The following is an 18,302-nucleotide window of genomic DNA, read 5'->3' as shown; positions in this document are numbered from 1 at the left end:
ATATCTGCGATAGTTTTTGCCGATTTATTTGCTCCCCCATCCACAACTTATTTTGCGACGCTGCAACCCCACCGAGATCAATTCCGTTTAGCACCTGAACTGGTTGGATTGCGAACGAGACCACCGTGCCGCCAGGTGGCAACAGGGGCATAGAATGCTGCCTGCCGAACTCTACATCGCCGCCGCCGTCGCCGCCGGTGCACCCGCAGTGTCTGCCGATAGCCATCAGGGAGGCGGACGTCTTCTACGGGCCGCACCGACAGCGCTGCATGAACTTCGTGCGCAGCGTGCCGGCGCCGGCGCCAGGCTGCCAGCTGGGTCCCGCCAACCAGCTCAACGACATCACTCACTGGCTCGACGGGTCGGTGGGGGCGCAGAGCTTCACCTGCGTGTAGGGGTCTGGCTTCCTTTTCAGCCCCCCTCCCCCCCGCCAATTTTGGAAAGGAATGTGTGCGGTCCGGGAGAAACCCATTTGTGGGCGTATTTTTTAGTAGCCTTAGGCGTTTTCCCTTTCCTCCAGATGATGAAAGAGATCGGGGACGTGTAACAATAAGACTTGCTGTTTGTACTCAGATAGGTACAAAGAAGATAAAGATGAAATTAGTCATAGCCTAAAGAGGGAAAACCAAGCGGATTATTTGGTGTTTCTCGAAGTATGTCTTAGACACTTAGCAAGCTTCTACCCGTGAACATGCCGGTGGCGTTCTCAAAGTCGGTGGGCAATCCAGTCCATTTCCAATTATGTATCGATAACCTTTAGGCCTAACCAGCCCACGAAGGACTCTACGTTGCATACGAGGGGAATGATATAACAGCACCTTATGACAGAAGTTTGTCGTATGACACTGCTGGTCGGAGACTGAAAGTAACGCTTTTGACTGGATAGACGGCATGGTAGGGCACCCCTCACGGGATTTAGGGCATGGTAGGACGCTCTTCACTGGACAGACGGCATGGTAGGACGCTCTTCACTGGATAGACGGCATGGTTGGCCGCTCTTCACTGGACAGACGGCATAGTAGGAGGCTCTTCACTGGATACACGGCGTGTTAGGGCACTCTTCACTGGATAGACGGCATGGTTGGGCGCTCTTCACTGGACAGACGGCATGGTTGGGCGCTCTTCACTGGCTAGACGGCATGGTTGGGCGCTCTTCATCGGAAAGACAGCCAACAGGGACGTGTCGGCTAAGCAGAGGAACGAGCTCTACGCCATAAGTGTATTTAATCAGCCAATATATTGTTCGATGGATTATTTTAACGGGCGGCATCTATTTTTGTACTTCCGCCAATAGCGCACCTAACATGACATGGTTGCGGCTTGGTTGCACCTTTCGTGTACAGTTGAATTCGTTTCAACTTAGCCTTTCACATATGGGAAGAACAGGGGGTGCAGAAGTGTACTTTTTGTTGCCGACCAAATTTTGGGAGGAAAAAGTGTTGCCAGTAGCGTAATTCGATACCATATGGCAAACTGGTCATGAAGTTCATGCCCAGCAGCGCCATCAGTAATCAGCCTATCACCGAAAGTCTCTTTCACCACTGCAATTTTCACTATCATGCACATAACCGAAACGTTCAGTCATACACTGCCCTTGAACAAATGTCAGGATGAGTGCTGCTCCTAGGAAAGCAGGCGCACCTGCCCTGGACTACTAAGATACCCCAATCACGACAGGAGTTTCCTTTCACCCTCGGCGTCCTCGGGACTTGCCAAGACCTCACGTTTAAACTCGATCTACGGCTAGCTTTGCTTTCCACGACCGCAAAATACAGCGAAGAACCTCGATAACCAGGGCAGCAGAATGCATAGCAGATCCAAACCAGTAGCAAGCGCCGCTGGGAATGACGTCAAATATAGGTTCATTACATCATATCACATCACAAACATATAATCATTTTCATAAAGAGGCATGAGTAGAGGCCATGCCTCTTTATGAAAATGACGTTCATCTCAACCATTAAGCTATCCACCAAACCTTAAGCATGCTCCAAGCCTGGTGTGACATGTTTTGACTGGCGGGCGCCTTCACCGCGTCCCCAAAAATAAGGTGTACATAAATTTGTCAAAAGCTTCACGTCAGGCGGATAGCCCCTTCTGAACGAGTTTCCCACCCTCGCAGAACAGGAGAAGGGTTGGCGATGAGATCCCCCCCCCCCACGGTTTTCTGAGGATACCAATGCGGCATATTGTGCAGTTTTTCAAATCTTTGCTAGCTTCTGGGGCATCCATTGTACGCGTGTTGACACTAAAAAAAATTGCCGCTTGCAATTCTGGTTTCAGAGTGACAATGTTTTTTACGACCTTTGCAGGACGATGCAAAGTCGGCGGATGCGGCGGGGGGCAAGCGGCGATTCTGCGGGCCACGCCTGGAGGGTTGGCACTGTTACATGAATGAAACCCTGCATCATAAATACAGGCTCCAAATACACAAAACTACATGCCATTGTACTCATAATGAAACAAGGGACACGCCTCTTCATGTTTCATGTCACTTCAGTGCATGGTTTCGTATATATGAACATGCAAAGCTGATGTTTGGTTTTCAGGAAAATTTGACCTTCGACGTGGTCTAGTGGGGTTAGTAAACAACAGGAGACTTCTTACTAATCACGAGATCTCACTAAAGGCAGTTCACAATTTTTTTGCGATTTCTCAGTTTGCAAACGTCAGGGAATCCCCCTTCCACCAGTCCGCGTTACAAAACCGGCAAATCAGGGTAAGGGTTAAAATTGCTGTCTGCCATCCTTTTTTATTTATTCTACATAAGCCAGTGTAAAAATCTGTATTTCAGGTTGTGAAAACATCAATTGCCACAACAATATGACACATTTATTACCAACAACCAAACCTTGGTAGAAATTCAATCAGCAAGCCAAAATCGCTCTTTGCATGCGCGTAGCATGCAAATTTAAGGTTATCTGTGCTGTCTGCCATGTGTAACGCCGAAGTGTCAATTCAAAATAGTTTCTGGAGCACTGCCCCATATCTATGCTGGGTTGGGCACCCCTAATGCTGATTCCTGCCATTTCCAGCCGACGTTTCTACCTGGAAAATTACAAAAAAGATGTGAGAAAAGCTAGCCATCACAAAACCATCAAAAACCATCAAATCATCAAACGCAATCATCAGACACAAAACCATCTTCTCTGGACTTAAGTTATTGACCATGATCCACGGGCTGCTATCTTCCTCTAATCATGCTTAAAAATTGGCACGCCTGTCATTATGCCAGCACCACATGTTGGGTTGGGCCCCTCAATGCTGATCCCCCCCCCCTCCACAGCCAACATTCCTAGTTGGAAGATTACAAATGGATATTAGAAAAAAGCTAACTACAACACAAAACCATGTTGTTTGGACTCTAAGGACAATGCCAGCAAAAACAGTACTGAAAGAGTAATGAAACATACCATAGTTGCATCCGTGCAATGCCATGGTTACAAGTGCAAAGAAAATATGCACATGAATGAGCACTGCAGAATGGTTGACTTCCAGAGCTTTCTTGTTACCGCAAGGGTGCTATCATCAGGAAATAGCCAGCATTGTTCTCAGAAGCAACCAAATGCCAACATTTCACCGACCTCAAAGGACAGTTGGACCAAAATAACATAAAACCACCTGCTATTTGACGTAAAATTCTTGGTAAAGGGGGATATGGCAATTCAATGTTTACCCCCCTCCCTCTTTGCATACATTTCCTAAACCACTCCATTCCTCGCTTTTATTGCCTCCTCGTGGCCTACCTCATTGGGCATCATAACTTTCCAGCAATCAAGGTTCATGTCAACGAAAGGTTAAACTGTAGATACTTGTTTAAAAGCTATCAAAACATTGATGAAATAATTGTATTTCAAGCAGGGGCGTAGTGAAGATAGGTTAGGGAGCAGTAAAAAAACTATGCAATGCACCCCAAAATATGGATGTCTCCCAGATTATCACAGCACACCTCTTCACAAACTTAGGGGGAGGGCTGGAGCTCTGAACTGAATAAGTAGGAACACATCGATTTGAAGATCCATGTGGCTGGTAGCCATTCGCAATCAGGACGGGCACAAAAATGGCACAAATTGGTATTTCTGAACTATTATCACCTTCGTCATTCTCCTTCATGAGGAGTGCCATCAGACTTCAACATCAAATCCACGGTTCTTTGAAAGGGAAGAAGGTCGGTCGCTTATTACGGATTCAGTGAGTCAACAGCCTTTTCAGTTTCTTGCAAAAGCGGTTTGGATAACCACAGGTCGATTTCTACCTTGATTGGATCATCCCGCCTACTTACCTTGAACTGTCAATGCCTCTCGTCGCCGGGTACAGAATGCTGAATCACGGCACAGCCAACAAAGTAAACAAGGCCAGAAATTAAACCCCAGGCAGGTATTCATGACACTGAAATGCGAATGCCACTTGCAAAGCTGCAGTGCATTGAAAGTCACCATACACCTCAGATCAGTCGCATCGCAACAATCGAAACACGCCGTTGCAGCCACATGAATCCCCATATCGATATATTTTTCATTACCGTATACTGTCTAGTTCGGGACACTGACAGTCGGCTGTTAAAAACAGCGAGTAGGCCGACCGGCCGGGCTATAGGAAGTACACTGATTTGTCGCCGACCTGTTACCGAGTCGGCGACCAACTAAAAATCATCGGATATTTTTGTCGCCGGACTGGAGTGAAACGTTGAAAAGATACCAGGGTGCCGTAAAGTACGGTGAAGAGTGTTAACAGAAACGTTGGCTTGTGTTGTGTGACGAAATGTATTGAGGTGAGGGCATAACATCTATGTATACATACCTCATGTTGTGTTTTGCATAGTGTGCTGTATTTTTCGTGTTGGCCGTCACCAAAATTTGCTGTCCAAAAGCATTTTTAGCGCCAGGCTTCGCGTGAATACATGCATTTTTGTTGGCGACCTTATCCACCAAGTTGGCAGGTTTCACCACCCCTGGGGAAAAATTTAAAATAACAAAAGCGACTTGCCGGCGGAAATTAAGGTGGGAAATCCTTCTCCAACTTCTTCGGGAACTGGTGCTCAGGTCAGAGAAGCAATCCAGCACATCTGTTGCTGGTCGCTGACCTGACCGAACCTGATCTGATGCGAAAGCGCTTCAAACAAGCGGCCGAGGGGTGCAAACCTGCGGCAGTGACGAGGCCAACAGGTCAGATCCAGCATTAGTTCAGCGACCAGCAACAGGTCAGAGCAATTGGTTATGTATTGTCTTTGCAGATCAGTGTTATGTTTCTGCTGAACTGGGGGAGAGGTACTGCATCGCTATGCTTTGACCGAGGAAAACATTTCATTGAATGTCATGTACTCAGTAGGCACGCCAACGCGGTGTCGCTCACTAGCAATGTAGATCACTTTGGTCCATAGTGTATTAAGCTTGAACCCCTCACCCAAAACGGTGTTATCCACGAGCTAACTGAAAGCCAATAGTACAACTTGACCCAAAGTAATTCAGTTCGGTACCAATCGTACACCATGGCCCTGCCATGGCATGACATGGCGGTAGCGTCCATGTAGCCATGTGCCCATGAACATCCAAACACAGCGACGTGGAAAACTCGCGTCTTCATCAGGCAGAACATGTCAGTAAATTCCTTGTAAGGAGACTCATTCAAAATTGATCACGTGTGTGCCTTCCCACAATTACCACAGGGGCGCCGGCCGGCCCAAAGCGCCACAACAACGGCCAACCACTCTCAAAGGCACCAAACCACAACCGCTTCAAACGGGTGGCCGACAGGTCGCAGATCTATGGAAGCGACCAGGCCAAGCAGAACAGCCTGCGGACGTTCACAGGCGGCCTGATGAAGACCAGCGCGGGTAACCTGCTGCCTCGCGAGACGCTGACGCTTGAAGCGGAGGGCACCTACGGCACCTCCTGTCGGGACCGCGTATGCTTCATCGCAGGTGCGCCACGAATGGGTCCTGCGGAGTGGCGCGAAAGTGAGGCTTGTCAGGACCTGATGGGGAGGTGGGCGGTTGGGGGGGGGGGGGGGAGGCTGAAGAGGTGTGGATTTGTGTGGAGTGGGAGACGGTGTGGGAACGGAGAAAGAGCGAGTGGCGCCGCAGCGTGCCGAGGGGGAATGGAATGAACGCTTTCACCTGCCCCGGTTCTCTAGCTGTCTGCTCAAAGGGTGAGCGCGAAGGAGGCAACTCAGACCTCGCCGTGCTCAGGCAGCTTTTTTATGAGGGCACGACGTGCTGAAAGGATATTGCAAAAAAGCACCTCAAATTCGTCAGCGTTGGCGAAGACTGGGCTCCTAGCTGCTTACACGAATCTTGGGAGTGGTGAGAAGTATGATGAAGCCTCACCTATTCGCGCCAGTCATGCGTTGTGTTCATGGGTCCTACTAACTGCGGAATTCGTGTATATGCAAGTGTCTTTCTAAATCAACTGCTGCAATCAGGTTATGCATGTTATGGCTTTATCCAGACGAAGACAAACACGTTGTTACGAAATGTCATGTTGTACGATGTAATTTACTGCCGCGAGTGCGTTGTTTCCCTGACATGCGCTACCAATCGCGTCGCGTTAAAAGAAAATATCTTTAAAAATGAACGTGAAAATAGATTTTGCGAGCTGAGAATATGATAAGAATGCCACATCAAAATCGTACACATTTTGCGTTAGCCTCTTGCTGTTCAGACCATGCATGTCTCGCGACAGGCACGTGCTTTAACGTCCTCTATTTCCATGCGCGGATGTCGGTCATGACGTGACACGTTTTGCATGTTCCAATGCGAAAAGTCCGGTGTTTGATGAGAAGCGTTGGGGTACGGACCTCCTTGTTTCAGGCGATTCCAGAGTCAACGAGAATCCGATCCTGACCATGTACCACACCATATTCGTGCGTGAGCACAACAGGGTTGCAAACACACTCGCTCAGAAGGTATGCACATTCCTGGGAAGCGACCGCAATGCTGCAACGACGAACTTGAGCCCACGTGGGCCTGATGTGGCCCACATTTGACTATCAGATTTGCTTGGTTCCGGCTGTTGTTTTCCCTTATTCTACCTCGGTGTATTTTCCGCATTACCGGCTGTGTATTCCCTTCTCCCTACCCCGCCCCCCCCCCCCCCCCCCCTCCGGACTGATTTGGACGTCGTTCCGTGTTTGTCAAACAAAACGCGCGTTTTTTTGCTCTTGTGACCGTAGTTTCCCCGCGTGATACTGCCTATGCCGCGCACGTGCAGTGGACAGGCCAGCGTGCCGGGACGCGTTCTTATGTAAAGTTTGGGTTGGGTCGCAAAGCTAAATTCGTTTGCCATTCATACGTCAAATTAAAGGGCGGGACGCACCGGAGGAAAAGGTCTGATGAAGCAAGGAAGGTTGCCGTGTACTTTATTATGTAGATGGCATGTCTCTGGCCGGTGGAAGTTTTTCGTTACCCTTTGATAACTCCGAAACAATTTTTGCTTTAATACTGACCCAATGGGAGGCAAGCACGCATAACTTAGTGGGACCTAGACCGCGGCGTGTGTTTTAGTCAACAGCGTTACAGCAAAATATAAACTTAAAAGTATCTATGCTTCAAGTTTTTGCAGTTCCATGGCGTTGAAAGCATGGTATTTGGCAATATTATCGTTATGGTATGTGTAGTGTGGTAAAGTATGGGATGGTATAATGGTACGATATTATGGTATGCTATTATGAACATATGTTCAGGAGGGTAAACAGGGAAAAAGATTAGCTTCTAAATGAATCGTTCATTGGTCGAAAATGCTCAAATTCGTTGATGTGTCGCTAGTCATCAATGATGCACAGAATAATACCAAGTCAAACTAAGTCCATTTCAGCGCATGTACTTAGGAGGGAAACGATCAAAACGCTACTTGGGTTGGCTACTTTTTGGGGATTGAAAACTGTCACTGGCTTCTGATTTTTAGCTATCTGCATGCTTCGGACGAGGAGATTTTCCAGCGCACCAGACGCATTGTCATCGCCCAGTACCAGCACATCTCTTACAACGAGTGGCTGCCAGCTCTTCTCGGTGATGATCTCCTCTGATGCCCCTGTTTTTTTGCATGATGAGCTTTGTTGGACAAATTTTGTAGCCATTGGAAAAAATAAAGAGGTAGAATCGCTTACGTGGTTCATGGTTTCAGCGATCCATGGCGACACTTTCTATACCATAGCTTCTGGCGTTTTTTAAGAGATTCAAACATTTCGGTGAAGAATCTGTTTTAGCTCAGTGATAACTAAGCAGCTGAGACCACTCTCGGCGCTGTAGCCCACCATACGAATGATCACAGAAGCTGTATGAAGCAATGGACCGTGACAGGCTCCCCCCCCCCCCCCCCCCCCTCCCTCCCACCGCGACGCAGCAGAGGGCGCCACGTTTGCTGTCGTCCCCAGGATACTCGTTCGCGCACTCTGTCGGCATTCGGACCACTCTTGACGGCCACTCCAGCGCCTACCTGCCACTCCTCAACCCTAGCATCGCCAACGTCTTCGCCAGCGCGGGCTTCCGACTGCACTCCCTCATACAGAACATGGTCCAGTGAGTGACTGCCGGTGGAGTGCAGTTCTGTGGGCCGTAGTTATAAAGAAGAGTTTGGTCATGGAAGCACAGTGGTTGTGCGGCAGTGGCAGTTGTGGAAGCACGGTGCTGGTGTGGAGTGGCGGTCACCGCGATTGTGAGGAATAGTGCTGGTTCAAGGCATCGCCACAGATCATCCCACATTTCGCCTATCACCATGACGTTAATCCACTAGATAAACTTACCAATGGCATGTGTCTGAGTTAAGCGTTCAACTGTTCTGACTACGGCAGCCTGAAACGCATCATAACCTCGCATCGTGTCTGGGCGTATGGAATCCCCTACCCTAGGACACGACCCTGGACACCAGCCCAGCCTCCGACACGATACCATACATCAGTCTAGCCTCGGACACGACACTGGACACCAGCCCAGCCGCGGACACTGCACTGTACACCAGCCCAGCCTCCGACACGATATCATGCATCAATCTAGCCTCGGACACGACACTAGACACTAGCCCAGCCGCGGACACCGCACTGTACACCAGCCCAGCCTCCAACGCCGATATCATACATCAATCTAGCCTCGGACACGACACTAGACACTAGCCCAGCCGCGGAAAGACACTGTACACCAGCCCAGCCTCCGACACGATACCATGCATCAGTCTAGCCTCGGATATGACGCTGGACACCAGCCCAGCCTCCGAAGCGATACCACACATCAGTCTAGCCTCGGACGCGACACTGAGCACTAGCCCAGCCGCGGATACGACACTGGACACCAGCCCAGCTCCGGACACGATACCATACATCAGTCCAGCCTCGGACACGATATTGGACACCAGCCCAGCGGCGGACGTGACACTGTGGACCAGCCCAGCCTCCGACACGATATCATACACCAGTCTAGCCTCGGGCACGACACTGGTCACTAGCCCAGCCGCGGACACGACACTGGACACTAGCCCAGCCGCGGACACGACACTGTACACTAGCCCAGCCTCCGCCACGATACCACACATCAGTCTAGCCTCGGACACGACACTGGTCACTAGCCCAGCCGCGGACACGACGCTGGACACTAGCCCAGCCTCCGCCACGATACCACACATCAGTCTAGCCTCGGACACGACACTGGTCACTAGCCCAGCCTCGGACACGACGCTGAACACTAGTCCAGCCGCGGACACGACACTGTACACTAGCCCAGCCTCCGCCACGGTACCACACATCAGTCTAGCCTCGGACACGACACTGGACACTAGCCCAGCCCGTACATGACACTGACAGCTTAGGGTCCTGGGGGCTGGGGGGGGGGGAGGCAAATGAACAACACCCCTCTCGGTCAGCACCACTGCTTACTCAGCCACTCTCTGTAGAGAGCTGATGACGGCCGCGCTTGTCTGTCTTCCCAAAGCACGGTCATGGAAGGTCAAAGCCAAAGGTCACGGAACAGTCCACCCTCGCGGCATGTGATACCACTCTGCTTACAAGCGCAGCCGGCGCCCCGCAAACCCCACCATTCCGGCACCTGGCATTGTACTGCACCTGGTGCGGTACTGCCACCTTACACTGTACTGCACCTGGCACGACACTGCACCTGGCACTGTACTGTACCTGGTGCGGTACTGCACCTGGCACGGTTGTGCTCCTGGCACGGTACTGTAATTGGTACGGTACTGCATCTGGGACGGCACTGCACCTGGCACGGTACTGTGCCTGACACGACACTGCGCCTGGCACGGTACTGTACCTTGTGCGGTACTGCACCTGGCACTGCACTACAACTGGTACGGTACTGCATCTGGCACTGCACTACAACTGGCACGGCACTGCACCTGGTACGGCACTGCACCTGCACCTGACCGCTCGTTTACCAGTGCACCTCCCGTCACGACAGGTTCGTCTCGGCTTCCGGCGCGGTGGCCTCCTCTCAGCTGCTGCGTGAGACGTTCTTCGAGCCGAGCTCCCTGCTCTCCAGCCAACACTTCATCCGGCTGGCGCGCGGCGTCTCAGTGCAGAACCCGCAGGGTTTCGACAAGCACTTCACCAGCGAAATCCGCGGCCAGCTGTTCTCCACCGACTGCGTAAGATGACGTCATCGCGCCTCAGGATGGGTGCACCGATGCTGCATGTCTTTGAAGGTTTTGGGTTTGCAACGCCGTTTGTGGTGTTTTTTTTTCTACGGTTTACTTGCGTAAGGCAAAAAGGGTTGCTGCATTTTTGCTGGTTCAGGTTGAAACAAGTGTTTGTGTTGCAACACTTGCGAGTGTTGTAGTAAATGCTCTGGCACGAAGCGAAGTCTCGTAAATAGGTCGAGTGTTGTAGTAGATGCTCTGGCACGGAGTGACGTCTCGTATTCAGCTCGAGCAGCGGGCCGTTTGCTTGTTTTGATCAAATGCAGCGATGAGGTCTTTGGGCTGCACAGAACGTGGCTGCCCGTCGCCTGTCAACCTGTTTGGATCCGTGGGGACGGTTTTGATGATTAGCGATAACTGTCAGAACATTTTACTGTTTCTTACTGCAGGCTGTGGAGATGAATGACAATGACTGTTTGGTGATGGCCGTCGGCTCTTCTCTATTTAATATCGCCTTGTCACCTCAGTCAAATTGTCTGACCTATCGAGTTCAGTTTCGTGTATGCTACCAGCTGCAAGTCACAGCTTTACGGTCCGAAATAGCCCCACATCAATAGCTTCTGGCCATGCTTCATTCCAATCTTATCCCGCTAGAAGAGTATTTCATCCCATTCCTGTTTGGTCCAGCACAGTGCCATTCACTATTGCTCCTGTACCAGTAAACCTTCAGCCTGATAGAAGCATGGGGTTGATGTCCCCCCCTCCCCGCAACCAATGAAGTCTTTTGATGATATCGCTCCGGCATGTTGTGCAATCACGCTCAAAATTGCGGTAGTCAGGTAGCATTCATTGCACGCGCTTTTACACCAAAAAGCACGCGCTTTTACACGTGTCTTCAGGATTTCTGGTGTTCGAGTGGTGACGGCATTTTAGGAACACTGCATGACACCGCAAATGTGTCTAAGATTAAACAAGACACATATCTGTGTAGGCTTCATGTGACTAAATGGAATGATTTGGTGAATATGGAGACGTAAAGCTGGAAAAGTGCGACGTCGGGAAAAATTGACGTTTGACCTTTGACGTTGACGTTTGACGTTTTGACGTTGGGGTCGATTTTGGACCTAGCAGCATATGGTTATTATCAATCACGAGATCTTGTTGATCCACTGGTGCCACTGGCTAATCCACTGGCCAATGGATTGGTTGTACCACTGCCAATCCACTGGCCACTGGATGGGTTGTACCACTGGCCAATCCACTGGCCACTGGATTGGTTGTTCCACTGGCCAACCCACCGGCCACTGGATTGGTTGCACCACTGGCCAATTCACTGGCCACTGGATTGGTTGTACCACTGGTCAATTCACTGGCCACTGGATTGGTTGTATCACTGGCCAATCAACTGGTGCTTCCTGCGAAACTCCACTGTTCTTCCTTCGGAAGCGGCAGGGTGTTTGCATCGCCACTCTCCCCGTGTTATCAGGCCGCGTTATGACAATGGGTGAATCAGGGTGAGGGTAGACAAGCCCGTCGCAGTCGGCACTGCCTCCGTTGTAGTTTGACCTAATCTCGTCTAGCCATGTCCCGCAGGATGACGCCAAATCAGCATCCGTTCGTTAGCTTTTAATGAGAAAGGTGAGAATTCGTGCATGGGACACGCATTGTTCAGGAAAAACCCCGCTTTGGACAGACCGGAGCTATTTGTATGACTCCCCTCCCCCCACTCCTGTGCTCCGGCAAATTGCACATACAGCTCCAGCTCCAGCTCCTGTCGCTGTTTCAGTTTGGCCTGGATCTGGTGTCGCTGAATATCCAACGAGGACGAGACCACGGCATCGCCAAGTACACCCCTGTCCTGCATTGGTGCACCGCCATTGCGGTCGGCGGCTGGTTCGACTTGCTGTCCGTCATGTCTGCCGAGGTGATGGCAGCTTCCGGCTCCTGACGGGAGGAAGCTGCGGAGAGGCTTAAGCGCTGTCACGTGTTTCGGAAAGCCGTGGATTATGTTTGTGATTGGAGTGATTACTGTCTGCTCCGATGTTTTCAAGGGTTTTCATGTTTTCATGGGTTTCCAATCTTGAGTAGCACTTTCATCGTGGCCTTCCGTGGCCTTAAGTATATCCACGAGCGTGGCATTGAGCGTATCCTTGAGCTTTGTCTTGGCGTGACGTTGAGTATGAAGGAAAGTATCACCTTCAACCTGAGCTTGAGTATGACCCTTAACGTGACCTTGAGTGTGACCTTCAACGTGACGAGTTTAGCCACAAGCGTGACATTGAGCGCGTCTTTGAGCACTGTGTTCACGTGTCATTGAGTCTGACCTTGAGCGAGCCTTGTGTGTGACCAGAACATGGCTCGCCTGAAGCGGGTGTACGTTCACTGGGACGATGTTGACCTCTACGCTGGGCTCAGCATGGAATGGCCGGCGGCAGGCGCCATGATCGGTGAGTCATCAAAGGTCATCATCAGGTTAGACCTAATCCAGGTATAGCGTAGGCCGCTAAGGTTCAGACGTCACCTAAGGTCACGAACTTTGTCTGTTGACGTCCGAAGTTGATAGGAATGCGCCCCCTTTTTTGGTTGGTCTGAGTGAGAACAAGCGGGAGGCGTCGGAAATCGCTGAATTTTCTGTCAAAGAGCGATCCCATGAGTATGATGCTGACGAAAGGCCGAAATACTACGTCACCCTGACGTCACCGCTGTCACGTGTCTCAGGTCCGACAGCGCGCTGTCTGCTGACGGAGCAGTTCTTGAGGTCGCGATACGGCGACCGCTTCTTCTACGACCTTGCTGGCCAGCCGGGCAGTTTCACAGCCGGTAGGCAAACTGGTGACGTCACCGGAAGTGCCAACATTTGTCAGCTGTCAGTAGCATGGTTATCACACGGCTGGCGATAAAGCGAACAAAACATCGTAAGAAGACGGGAATGCAATGGCAAAACTCGCTCCATTTAACACGCGTCCGCGTGGGGGACAAATTGACCCCCACAAAGGTTTTTGCGGCATGGTTTCCGAATGGCGCGGCGTAGCCACGCTGAATTTCACATGGCTGTAGACAATTAAATAGCGGATCGTTTGACATCAAATATTAAACGCACCTTGTAAGGTCGCTGACCTATGGCAGGTCAAACTCAGGCCATGGTTTCAGCCAAGGCAGTTTCTAGGGAATCGCTTAATCTGATCCAACAACTGAGTGTTGGACTAAGCCATACATCCTGAGATACTTAATGTAGGTCATAATAGGTCACTGACCTAAAATGGCACATATTAACATTTTATTTTAGGAACATACCGGCTAGCGTTATCTTTGTTGGTCACCATGGTCTTCAAAGGGTCAAACGAATTTACTGATCTAGCTGAGCATATGACCCCTTGCTTATTTAGGTTCCAGTGGCCCTTTGGAGGCCAGCCTAGAATTTGACCTTATTATACTTAAAGGTCATAACCTAGGAACCTTAAACTTTCACCTAAGTGAGTTCATGTACAGATCAACACACCCTGTGAATTTAGGGTCTCTAGCTGCTTTAGTTTTTGAGGTCTCAGGGTGTCAAACTGACACCCCACCCGAGCGAAAGGTATCCAACCGACCACCTGGGCGCGTGTTAAGACGCCTTAAAACCAGGCCGTTTCTGTGACATTGCGTCATCGTTTAATGGTGGGGTTCTGATGACGTGTCCCCGCCTTTTAGGGTATGATACATGACGTTCGACGACGAACATAAACCAGGCTTGGACTGAAAGAATTTAAATGCTTCCGACTCGGGCTTAGTTTCAATATAAGATTATTCAAGGCTCAACGCAGATTCCAGTGATGTCACGCGGGCCCCCGTCTTTGCTTTACCCAAGTTTTTATGCTGCTGCTAGCATCTCGATCGAAACTTACAGCGCATATTTAAGTTAGACAAAGATATTGCCAACGCTCACACGTGTTCATGTCATGTTAGTTACAGAGAGACATGCTTTGAAAAAGAGTTGGGACTGCCTGGTAACCTTGTGTAGCATCGATGCCCCGTACGCACCGCGAACTGTCCGGGCAGATAGCTCGGTTAGTTGGGGCGCCTGCGTTCCTTCACCCAACCGTGACAGGGTGGACTTGAGTTGGTTCAAACAGTCGCGATCTCCCCCGGACTGGGATGGCTTGTGGCCGGTGACGGCTGCCTCGTTAAAGGTGAGGTGGCGCCAGAGAACATGATGAACCATGCTGAATATTGTGGCATTTTCAACTTCTGTGGCAAAATTCTGCCTTGGAGAAAGAATTTCGCAGGTGTGTGATGGGGGGTCCAGGAATCATACCTCAGACACTGGTTAGCGTGGGTCCTCATCCCAGAGCCCGCACAATCAAAATATTGAACCAAACCATTAAACAACTGCTAGCAGTTAATCACGCAATCCCAAAACCACATATCTATCATCTAACTGACGTCCGAGCCATGTCCCTGGGTTCGCAGTTAATCACGCAACCCAAAAACCACATATCTATCATCTAACTGACGTCCGAGCCATGTCCCTGGGCTCGCAGTTAATCACGCAACCCAAAACCACATATCTATCATCTAACTGACGATCGAGCCATGCCCCTGGGCTCGCAGTTAATCCACGCAACCCAAAAACCACATATCTGTCATCTAACTGACGTCCGAGCCATGTCCCTGGGCTCGCAGTTAATCACGCAACCCAAAAACCACATATCTGTCATCTAACTGACGTCCGAGCCATGCCCCTGGGCTCGCAGTTAATCACGCAACCCAAAAACCACATATCTGTCATCTAACTGACGTCCGAGCCATGCCCCTGGGCTCGCCACTGCAGCAGCAGTAAGGTCGCCCGGCGCTCCAATGCGTCTTTTTCTCGGAGGCTCACTCTGGAGCCTTAGACTGTGAGGCAGCACAAGGCTGCTGCGCGTGACAGTCGTGGTCCAGGCGGCCGACCCCAGCAGCGGACCGATCACACGGGTGACACGGGTGACACGGGCGGATGAAGAGGCTGACGGCCGGCCCACTCACTCGACGGTGTGACGGGTGACACGGGCGGATGAAGAGGCTGACGGCCGGCCCACTCACTCGACGGTGTGACGGGGAAGCGTGACATGACTCTCAGTGAGTGTGGGGGGGGGGGGGGCAGCTGCTGTGCGCTCCGTTTTGTCCGTGAGGGCGGGAGGAAAGCTTCGCCATTGGCAAAGGTGATGACATTGGTGATGCGTCTGAGGACATCTGACATGGCCCCATTGCGGGGCTCGCCTCTGATGATACGAACGGCACCGCTGTCGTGCGATGGAGCACCGCCAACAGGGGGGAAATTTCCTTGTGGTTGAACAGATGATCGCAGATAACCTTTAAAGCATGGTAAATCACATCGGCTGTCCGTACCTGTGCCAGCCTGCAGTGCGTAGTCCGGCCGTCGCCAGGGCGGGCAACGCTCTCACGCAGGTGACACGCTCTCCCCGCACTGACCTGAAGGCATCGACATGGCACGAAACCTAATCATTGACAGCCTTTTGCTTAGATTTAAAATCACGCAGTTGCATAAACTATATCAAAACGAGTCCATAGGTTAACTGAAATCTAATACTCTTGTCTGTACTGCAATGGTTTTTTGTTGGGGTGACACCTAGGCATTAATGACGAATTACTTCGCGAGGTGAATGCGACGAAGTCAGCGAAGGAATCACATGGCATATCATGATGCCCTGAGATGTGAATACCACCCTCACCGATAGCCATGATGGAGATGTACCGCCTTACCGATGGTCATGATGGCGATGTGCCGCCTTGCCGATGACCATGATGGATATATCCATCATGGTCATCCATCATGGTGGATGACCACCTAACCGATAGCCATGGTGGCGATGTATCGCATTACCGGTGGACATGATGGAGATGTACTGCCTTACCGATAGCCATGATGGCGATGTCCCACCTCATCGATAGTCGTGATGGAGATTTACCGATGGCCATAATGGAGATGTCCCACCTCACCGATGGCCATGATGGAGATGAGCACAAGGTCTGATATGGCTCTGAGAGACCTTGAAATGGGACATCACTTCGGTGGCCGGCAGGTCAACTGCAGCAGCTGCAGCACTCCAACTGGGCTCGCATCCTCTGTGACAACGTGGGCGGCGACTTCACGAGTGTGCAGCGACTGGCGTTCTTCCGGAAACACCCAAACGTCAACCCTGTCGAGCACTGCGACAACATGCCCAGCGTCAACCTCGCGCTCTTCTAGAGGGCAGATGGATCGAAGCTAACCTGACCATCTGAGCTTGCTGTACGCCTGGAGGGAAGTTTGTCTTCTGCTAAACTGACGGCTACAGGAGGGCAGCCTGACATGCCCTGCGATGTGATATGCTATGATATTTGTGCTATGGCAAAGACGGATGATTTTCAGACCATTAGCATCAAAATGGAACGCTGGAAACAAATGCCCTGCTTTGAGACGTCATAATGTTTATATCACTATTCGGCGCAGTAGTCGGGATATCACCGGGCATTGTGACTTACGCAGAGGTGTGTAATACACCCAAGATTGCACGTGTGCAGTCAGTTTGAATGAGATGTTCGCCCATTCTGGCCCCAAGAAAACTCAAGTCCCTAGACGACCCGAGGAACGCTTGTGTTGCGTTCTGATGGACATGCTCGTGAATGGCTGCTTTTCCGTTGATCAGCGTCAAATGTAAGTATAATGAATAACTGCATGCGTCCAAAACATACTTCACGCGCCCACGTCCACCATCAGGGGATAGAAAAGTAGGGAATGCTGCCAGGTGTTGAGTGAGGTGCCGCGACACGAGTTCGGGTTGACGTGAGCAGGTCTGTCGGAGAAACCAGTCGCGATCTCCGGAGCGTTGTCTCCGTGCGGACTATTGCACGAGCCTCGCGTGACTCACGAGAGTCTCTGCGAGACGAAACTCACTTGCCACGCGCACTTGATAGCATCGGATACTGCTTCCTACTGACGACCTCTTACTGCCAAGCTGGAGCGCTCGCAGTGACCGCAGGCGTTCCTGCCTGCGCCCGCCAACTGACTAAACAGATCAGTCCTCTGTTTGAACGATAACATGCAGAGTTCACCGACAATGTTTAGCCGAAAATAAAGTCAGCAGCAAGCTGTTCACTGTCGGCAGCAAGGTGTTCACTGTCGGCAGCAAGCTGTTCACTGTCGTTTAATGTATAGACATGTTTTCCAACTCCTAAGATCGCATATTCTGCATCGTGCACATGTGTTGTATTGTCCAGTGTACATTCAGAGGACGAGCACATTAACACTCATTGCATGCACTGGATGCATGCATTTATGCACACCATGCACACAGCAAGCCACTGCAACGCAAAGCGTTACGGTTCAAACGCTGTATACCTGCGGTCATTGGGGCGCATAAGGAAAGAAAATAATTATCAAGACGTTTATATATTCCCAGCATTTTATACGAGTATGGGGCGCCTGCGACAGACGTTGCTAATAATTGGCGCTGAAACGGCGGGTGCTTTGCGCGTCCTGTATAACGTTGCCCGCCGCTCCGGCTTCGCGCGTCGGAGGTGTGGACATGGTTTTTCAGCAGCAAGGAAGGACGTGTCTGGCGAAGATGGGTGAAAGGTGCGTATTGTGTCACACGTGAATGCTGCTTCGATACCCTGATGCATCATCCAATCTTCCTCGTCATTTTTTTGCACGGGTGAAAACATGGTATACTTACCGTGGAATTGCATGAGGTTAGATCAGTT

General features: G+C 50.8%; 2 protein-coding genes across 2 annotated transcripts in view; both read left to right on the top strand.

The window, feature by feature from the left end:
• Nucleotides 1-6,996, top strand: part of LOC119114667 (chorion peroxidase-like) — a 7,817-nt gene extending 821 nt beyond the window's left edge. The window contains exons 2-4 of the mRNA XM_037238697.1: nucleotides 136-361; nucleotides 5,754-5,920; nucleotides 6,809-6,996. Of these exons, the coding sequence (XP_037094592.1) occupies nucleotides 136-361; nucleotides 5,754-5,920; nucleotides 6,809-6,984 (569 nt within the window). The 3' untranslated portion in view covers nucleotides 6,985-6,996. The remainder of the gene's footprint in view (nucleotides 1-135; nucleotides 362-5,753; nucleotides 5,921-6,808) is intronic.
• Nucleotides 6,997-7,908: 912 nt separating this feature from the next.
• Nucleotides 7,909-17,167, top strand: LOC119091904 (peroxidase). Its single transcript, XM_037214821.1, has 7 exons — nucleotides 7,909-8,005; nucleotides 8,371-8,515; nucleotides 10,400-10,586; nucleotides 12,364-12,501; nucleotides 12,928-13,024; nucleotides 13,296-13,397; nucleotides 16,640-17,167. The coding sequence occupies exons 2-7, from the start codon at nucleotides 8,508-8,510 to the stop codon at nucleotides 16,804-16,806; spliced, it is 699 nt and encodes a 232-aa protein (XP_037070716.1). The 5' UTR covers nucleotides 7,909-8,005; nucleotides 8,371-8,507; the 3' UTR covers nucleotides 16,807-17,167.
• The last annotated feature ends 1,135 nt before the right edge of the window (nucleotides 17,168-18,302 follow it).

Source organism: Pollicipes pollicipes, unplaced genomic scaffold (assembly GCF_011947565.3).
Source record: "Pollicipes pollicipes isolate AB1234 unplaced genomic scaffold, Ppol_2.1 Scaffold_1600;HRSCAF=1878_pilon_pilon_pilon, whole genome shotgun sequence".
Lineage (NCBI taxonomy): Eukaryota > Metazoa > Arthropoda > Thecostraca > Pollicipedomorpha > Pollicipedidae > Pollicipes > Pollicipes pollicipes.
The sequence above is the reverse complement of the archived record's forward strand: the minus strand, read 5'-3'. Positions and strand labels throughout refer to the sequence as shown.

What these genes read in the sequence shown, in the direction of transcription:
- LOC119091904 (XM_037214821.1), top strand. An exon ending in AGCTGTTCTCCACCGACTGC is followed by an intron (nt 10,587 to 12,363) that starts GTAAGATGACGT and finishes TCGCTGTTTCAG; the next exon opens with TTTGGCCTGGATCTGGTGTC. An exon ending in TGTCCGTCATGTCTGCCGAG is followed by an intron (nt 12,502 to 12,927) that starts GTGATGGCAGCT and finishes GTGTGTGACCAG; the next exon opens with AACATGGCTCGCCTGAAGCG.